Consider the following 7,873-nt stretch of genomic DNA (forward strand, 5'->3'; position numbering starts at 1 on the left):
ACCCATTGCAAAACTAAACCTAGTACTTCAAAACAAAGAGGAAAGACTACTTTTGCAACACATGGGTGTGAAGGTCCTACCTAATGCAAAAGTGGCAAACCATTCGTGGAGTTGAAGGAAAAGCAAAGACTTGTCGAGCCTTCACCTTTAATTGCAAAGCTACTTCGAATGTGACCTGTTAAATGGAGTGTGGGCATGCATTTGCACTTGTTGTTGACACTTCTCAGAACTCTTCCATTTTATCTTGAAAATTTTTCATGGCTGGTTGTGTCAATCGTTGTCTATAGTCCCTCTTTGGTGAGTGATCCTTTCTTCCCTTGGGCGGGTAGCTTGTAACACGCTTGAGCTCATCAGTAACTTTAGCTCCTCTCTCATCCTTACGGGAGACGACTTTTCTAACTCGTTTGCAGTGGTAGCGTTCCTTATCTCTACCTCGCTCTAGGACATGTCAGTCAAATTCCCATGTGGTGCTTGCTCGCCCAGATATTGGACTAGCTGTACTCAATGTCTCTTGCTGTTGGTTCCTAAGACCATTGATGTACTCTGTCTTTGCCTTTCCTTCAACTCTACGAATGGTCTGTCTCATTTCGAGTTAGGTAGAATCCTCATAAGATAGCTGTGGCCTGTAGAGTGCAGCTAGTCCAATAGGGAGAGGAAGATTAAGTGGAAGGTTGAGTTTATATGCCTTAGCACAGAGTGAAACAAAGGATTTGTCTCCCGGAATCAATGAAGCAAGAAGAGGTATCAACCATTCGAATGCAAGATAAAAAACGAATATAAAATATAAAACAAAAAATATATAAAAATTAAAATATAATAAGCGAAATAGAAAAAATATAATAAAAAAGGAAAATATTAGATCATCCAAATAATTATTTTTAACAAGTTAGAAAGTTATAATAATAATAATAATAATAATAATAATAATAATAATAATAAAACTCCATGGTAATAGTTTGGGATGTTTTGATGCTCTCTATGATTAGATAGAGACGATTTAATGGATGAGGAAGGGACTAGGTTGAAGCGGTGCTAGGTGCAAGAGTATTTATTACGAGAAATTTAATTTTTTTTATTTAATGATTAAGGAAGTGATTATTAGTATATTTGTATTTTTTTTATATTTTTAAAAAATGTTTTAAAATGATAAAAAAATAAATAAATAAATTGAAAAAAAAGATAGGATAATTTTAGATTAGCGATAACATGCAACGGTAAAGTGCAGAAAACACAGTAGCGGAATTCATTATATCTATTACTAAACATATCATATAAAAATTAGGAAAAATTTAGTGGCAAACACAATTATGCACTAATATGTACACCAATCTAATGTAATTGGTCAAAAAGTAGATTTTATTGAAAACAATGTTAATTTAAATTTTAAGTATAAAAAAATTAATATTACTATATAGATTAGTACACAACTTTGCTTATATATAGCAAAGCTCATATGTATTTGTTTACTTCTCCGGTTTTTAACCCTAGTACCGTTTTTTGGTTCCAAGCAATTTAAGAAGTGGAGTAAGAGCCAAGAGGAGTACATCCTTAATTTTTCCATCAAAGAATAGTAAAGAAGTCAAAGAAGATGCCAACGATATTTTATTGCATGCCATGGTAGAGTAGTTACGTTCGTCCATGTTCAGAACTTGATTCTTCTGGTCCTGGATATGGGTTTTTTATATTACAATCAATTATGCCAGCGGATAGACTTGCTTCTTTTGTGCATAAACACATTTCACGCTCAAACTCTGCATATTTTATTTTGCATCACTCTGGCTTTTCCACCCTGATTATTCCAAAAGCCAATCACAGCTTCGCTGCTGGCCGTAAGACCAGCAAATTTCTCGTCTATTGCAATACCCAGATCACAAAATATGGGAAAAGCGGTAACATCAAAGAAGCTGAGTCGATCTTCAGTCGCATGCCCCACAAGAATAGCATCTCTTGGACAGCCATGCTCACAGCATATTCAGAAAATGGCCAAATCGACGAAGCCCGGACATTGTTCGAAAAAATGCCTGAACGAAGCATCGCTTCTTATAATGCCATGATCACGGCTTATATCCGCAACAATTTTATGGCAGACGAAGCTTTTGAGCTGTTTGCAGAGATGCCTGAGCGTAATGCTATTTCTTATGCTGCCATGATCACATGTTTTGCACGGGCCGGGATGTTTAATGAGGCTGAGAAGCTGTACTCTGAGATGCCGGTGGAGTTGCGGGACCCAGTTTGTTCGAATGCTTTGATAAATGGATTTTTGAAGGTGGGAAGATTGGAAGGGGCTAGTCGAGTTTTTGAGGTGATGGTGGAAAGAGACTTGGTTTCTTGGAGCTCTATGGTTGATGGATACTGCAAGGCGGAAAAGATAGTTGATGCTAGAAACTTGTTTGATATCATGCCCGAGAGAAATGTAGTTACCTGGACGGCCATTATTGATGGTTATATGAAGATAAAGAGTTTCAAAGATGGGTTTCAGTTGTTTTTGAGTATGAGAATGGATGGAAACGTGAAAGTTAATCCTACTACCTTGACTGTGCTGCTTGAGGCCTGTGGCAGTTTCGGTAGGTATGGAGAAGGGATTCAGTTGCACGGATTGGTTTCACGCATGGGACTTGACTATGATGTCTTCTTAGGCAATTCAATGATTACCATGTATTGTAGGTTTAATTGTATGGATGTTGCTTCTGCATTATTTCATCAGATGAGTAGGAAAGATGTAGTTTCATGGAATTCCTTGATTGCGGGTTATGTCCAGTGTGGTTCAGTCGAAGAAGCCTATAGGCTGTTTGAGAGGATGCCCACAAAAGATATTATTTCATGGACAACCATGATTACAGGTTTCTCTAGCAAAGGGGTAACTGAAAAATGCATCCAGTTGTTTAAAATGATGCCTGAGAAAGATGATATTGCTTGGACTGCGGTCATTTCAGGGTTTGTGAATAATGAGGAGTATGAGGAGGCCTTCCGCTGGTTTGTCGAGATGCTTCAGGAAGAAGTCAGACCAAATCCTCTAACTTTGAGCAGTGTGCTAAGTGCTTCAGCCAGTTTGGCAACACATAACCAAGGTTTGCAAATTCATGCTTATGTATTAAAGATGGATATGGAATTTGATTTGTCCATACAAAACTCTTTGGTCTCAATGTATTCAAAATGTGGAAATGTGGATGATGCCTACCAGATATTCGCAAATATCAATGCACCTAATATCATCTCTTTTAACTCAATGATTACCGGGTATGCTCAAAATGGGTTTGGTAAAGAGGCACTTAAATTATTTCGGAAAATGCAGAATGAAGGCCAGAAACCAAATCAAGTCACTTTTCTTGGTGTGCTTTCAGCCTGCACCCATGTTGGACTAGTAGAAGAAGGATGGAACTTCTTTAGATCAATGAATTCATTATATAATATTGAACCAGGACCTGACCACTATGCATGCGTGGTAGATCTCTTTGGCCGAGCAGGATTTCTCGACAAAGCAATTGATGTTAATAGGTAAGAAGGTCACTCTAAATAGAACTCTTAACATTCTCTCACTTGACCCTCATGTCACACAAGTTTCCATATAGGGTGATTAGAAAACTAAATATGGCCAAATATTGTTTATTTCAACTAGTTATAGAACACTCCCACTCAGATAAAGAATATTATACATGAATCATGACGGTAAAGCCTTTATAAAGTTAAGCCATCCCTTCCATGTATCACATGTACAATATCCCTTAAATAAGTACCATATGAGCAAATAACTTTATGAATGAACTTCCAATAAATGATTCGGGTCCTTCTTTACATAATCCCCATGGATAAAAATAATATGCACAAAACAACTTTATTCTCCAAAACAAAATAAATATTGTATGTCTATAGACCAAATAAAGAGCAACTAAACATAAAATAAGTTGACAAGTCCCATATTGTCCACATGACTTTTGAACTGCACTATCGGTAAGCCTTTGGTCATGGGATATGCAATCATCAACTCAGTACTTATATGCTCAATAAACATCTCATTCCTCTTAATGTTCTCTCTAACACTGAGGTACTTAATGTCGATATGCTTACTTCTGCTACTGCTTTTATTGTTTTTAGAGAAGAAAACTGCAGTAGTACTATCATAGAAGATCTTTAGTGGCCTCTCTACTAAATCAAAAATCTTAAGACCACTGAGGAAATTCCTCAACCATAATGTCTGTGTGGTAGCTTCATAGCATGCGATGAATTCTGCCTCCATAGTAGATGTAGCAACAATAGTTTGCTTATAACTCCTTCAAGATATAGCACCCCTAGCAAGTAGAAAAATATATCCTGAAGTAGATTTTCTGATGTATACACATATGGCAAAATCCGAGTCTAAATAACCAACCACCTCTAATCAGTCAGTGTGTTTGTAGGTCAATCTGTAATCCTTGGTTCCTTATAAATACCGTAGAACTTTCTTGTAACTTTCCAATGACCCAATCCTGGGTTACTTTGATATCAACCCAATAATTCCACTGCGAAGCCAATGTCAAGTCTAGTGCAGACATGTGCATACATTAGGCTTCCTATTAGGGGTGGGCAACGGGGCCCCGCACCCCGCTACCCCGCCCCCGTTCGCCCCGCCCCAGCACGACGGGGCGGGGTACACCGCCCCGCATGGGCCGGGGCGGGGGCCCCCGCCCCGCATCTAGTCCCCCTAGCGAGGGCGGGGGGCGGGGAGAGCCCAACCCCGCCCCGCATTTCCCCCGCCCCGCCTTCACCTATATATATATATATATATATTATATATAAACATAAATATTTATATTTACAAAAACATAAATATATGTTTATATATATAAATATATATTTATGTTTTACAAATTGTGTATATATAAATATATATATTATAATTTGTTAGTAAATTATAAATTTACTAACAAATTGTGTATATACAAATTATGCATTAGTAAATTTAAAAACTATATAGTTTAAAAACTACTACACTACAACTTACACAAAATATGCATTAGTAAATTTAAAAATAACATAATTTTTAAATTATAGTCATATTTACAAAATTTAAATTTACAATTTAGATCTAAACATATATTTTTTATCACTTTTAGATCTAGAAATAATTTTTTAAAATAATAAAATATAGTTAATATTTGAAGTGACAATAAAGCGAGGCGGATTGGGTATCCGCCCCGCACCCCGCCTAGCGGGGCGGGGTACCCCGTCCCGGGGATGCGGGGGCGGGTGGCGGGGAGGAAAACCCCACCCCCGCATGGTGCGGGGCGGGGTGCGGGGAGGGGGCTACCCCGCACCGTATGGTGCGGGTAGCACCCCTACTTCCTATTGCAGATGCATACAGTATCCCTTTCATCTGCTCTTGCTCCAATGCAATTTGAGGGCATTAGATTTTACTAAATGTATCCCCTTTAACAATAGGTGCCACTAAAGCCTTACAGCTTTTCATGTTGAATCTCTCCAGAACTCTTTCAAAGTAGGCCCTTTGAGACAGTTCCAAAATCCTTTGTTCTTTGTCTCTGTGAATCTCTATGCCAATAACATAAAATGTGTGATACTTCGTTTTTACGTGTATTTTCACTGAAAGAATATTTTAATTTAATTAAAATAATAGTTCTTTTATTTTAAATTATTGGATTTTAATTGGATTTTATTTGTTATTTGAGTTTAAATTGCTGTTTAGTTTATTTTAGCTTGTTTTTGGATTTAAAATTAAGTAATTAGTTTTTATTAGTTATTTATTATATTTTAGCTTTACATTGTGTTTAAAATATTTTCTTGGTTTTATTGCTTTCAAAGTAGTTTTCGTTGGATCAGTTTTTGGACTCCAGAGGTGAGGATTCAACCTCATTTCTTTTCCCTCATCTTTTCTTTTTCTCTTTTCTGATTTTTCTTCTTTCTCTTTTTCTTCTTTTTCTTTCTTTCTTTCTCTTCCTCCCGATTCTCTCCCGTGCGACTCTTTCTCCACACCCATTTCCGTTCGTTTGTCTCTCTCCACCCAGAACCACCACTGCCGGCCACCGTGCGGCACACCACCCACCCAGTTTTCTTCCCCTCCGGCCGGTGATCACTCCCACCAAATTTCATCGCCATCCGAGCCGCCGTTTAGCCGGAATAGTCACTCAAAGCCGAACGGCTTTTGCTCCGATTTGCCGTCGTCGCTCCACCTCCGGCCACCACCTCTTTACCACTTCATCACCGACTCCATGCCGTCCTAAACCACCCATTTCCGGCCTCAATCCGTCACCAGAATAGTCCCCACAAGCTAACTCTCCGATTTGGGTATTTTAGCCTTCTACCGCCGTTTTCGTCGCCACCCACGGCCAACCCTCACTTCCACTAGCTTCATAAACACTTTTAAGCCATTCCCTATCAATCCCGAGCCTTGGTTTGTCCCCGTTCAAAAATGGGTATTTTACAACCCACGGCCACAATGTTTTTACACTGTTACGTTGCTTTCTCTTCACCGTTTGCTGCTCGCTGATCCTTCGAAAATTATCTTATAGCCTGTAAGTATTTTCCGAACTTCATTTTAGATTTAAATATATTATTATTTTTTCAATAAATATTTGTGATTGATTATTTATTCCGGACTGAGTCCGAGGAGTCGGGGGTCGGATGGATTTGAGGACGGAGTTGCTTGTTTGGTTGTTATGGATGTTGGAAAATTGTTGGTTAATTGGTGTCGTATCATTTGCATTGCATTGTGCACGCATATGCATGTGTTAAATATTGAAAACTGGGTTTTCAAGCGAGAAATGTTTTATTGGTATATGTGAACGTTTGGATTGATTGGTTTGATTCAGAGGCACGTGTAGGGATGGTGGTAAATAGGGATGGTGGTAGAGTCCCACCTGTGATTCCTGCTGATGAGTGTGCGAAAGTGCACTCTATATACCCTATTATTGGACTAAAATACTAAAATGTGAATAGAAATCATAGGAATTAATGTGTATTCTTAAATTGAATTTCTATTTACGTTGGGATACTCCTAAGTAGTTTTTTTATGTCTAATTTCAGAGTTTATAAAAGAGTAAGTCAAGCCCAGCCAAATTCAAAGGAGGACATTCATGGGATTTGAGAGCAATTTGGAAGAAAAGAAAAAGAAAAAAATCACAAAATGAAACCACAAGAAATCCAAGTCTGAAATTCGCTAGGAGACAGTCTGGACATACTTTAGTCTTTTGACTGTATCTTTTTACTCATATATCGGATTGATGCGATTCTTGATGCATTGGAAAGCTATCTTAAAGGGTTATAACTTTGTCTCTAATAAGGATTTCCAAATTCGAACTCCTGAAGGCTGTACGTGGCTGCCAAGATAAGTCCTAAAATTTAGGCGATTTTTTTATGCGGAAATCAAGAGGACATTAGGGTTTCTTTCTTACCCTATATAAGCATATCATTAGCACGAAATGGAGGAGGGAGAGGCACAAGAGGCAGATCTAAAGAGAGGAGAAAATCACTTCCATGGCCACCGTTCGCTTCAGTTTTCTCTGGAGATTTTTGTTGTCCATTATATTTATGGGTAACTAAATTCTCAAGTAGGGTTAGGGATGAACTTGCACATTAGATGATATTTCTAATTTATTCTTAATTCATATATTTGATTTTCAATTGCTAAAACTCTTTTGTTTTATCATTCTCAATTCATCGTTGATGTTTTCCTCTCCGAATAATCATAGAATTTATTGTGTTTATGGATTCAGTCATGCTTTTTCTATTGAATGGATTAGTTCTTTGATTATGTTTGGATCAATTATTTATCTATATTGATTTAGTTTTTTGCTGCAATATCGCTTCCTGAATATATTGTCGTCATTGGATTTTATTAATAGGGGTAGTAATTCATGTTTTTTAAAAGTTGTGAATATTTTTT

At 37.6% G+C, this 7,873-nt stretch overlaps 1 protein-coding gene across 1 annotated transcript; it reads left to right on the forward strand.

Moving 5' to 3' along the window:
• The first annotated feature begins 1,488 nt into the window (after positions 1-1,488).
• LOC122282254 (pentatricopeptide repeat-containing protein At1g53600, mitochondrial) lies at positions 1,489-3,499 on the forward strand. The gene has a single exon (XM_043094203.1). The coding sequence runs from the start codon at positions 1,697-1,699 to the stop codon at positions 3,497-3,499; it is 1,803 nt and encodes a 600-aa protein (XP_042950137.1). The 5' UTR covers positions 1,489-1,696.
• Positions 3,500-7,873: the final 4,374 nt, after the last annotated feature.

This window comes from Carya illinoinensis, chromosome 11 (assembly GCF_018687715.1).
Source record: "Carya illinoinensis cultivar Pawnee chromosome 11, C.illinoinensisPawnee_v1, whole genome shotgun sequence".
Taxonomy (NCBI): domain Eukaryota; kingdom Viridiplantae; phylum Streptophyta; class Magnoliopsida; order Fagales; family Juglandaceae; genus Carya; species Carya illinoinensis.

Excerpts from the sequence above, each read along its gene's own strand:
- LOC122282254 (XM_043094203.1), top strand. The coding sequence starts at position 1,697 with ATGCCAGCGGATAGACTTGCTTCTTTTGTGCATAAACACATTTCACGC.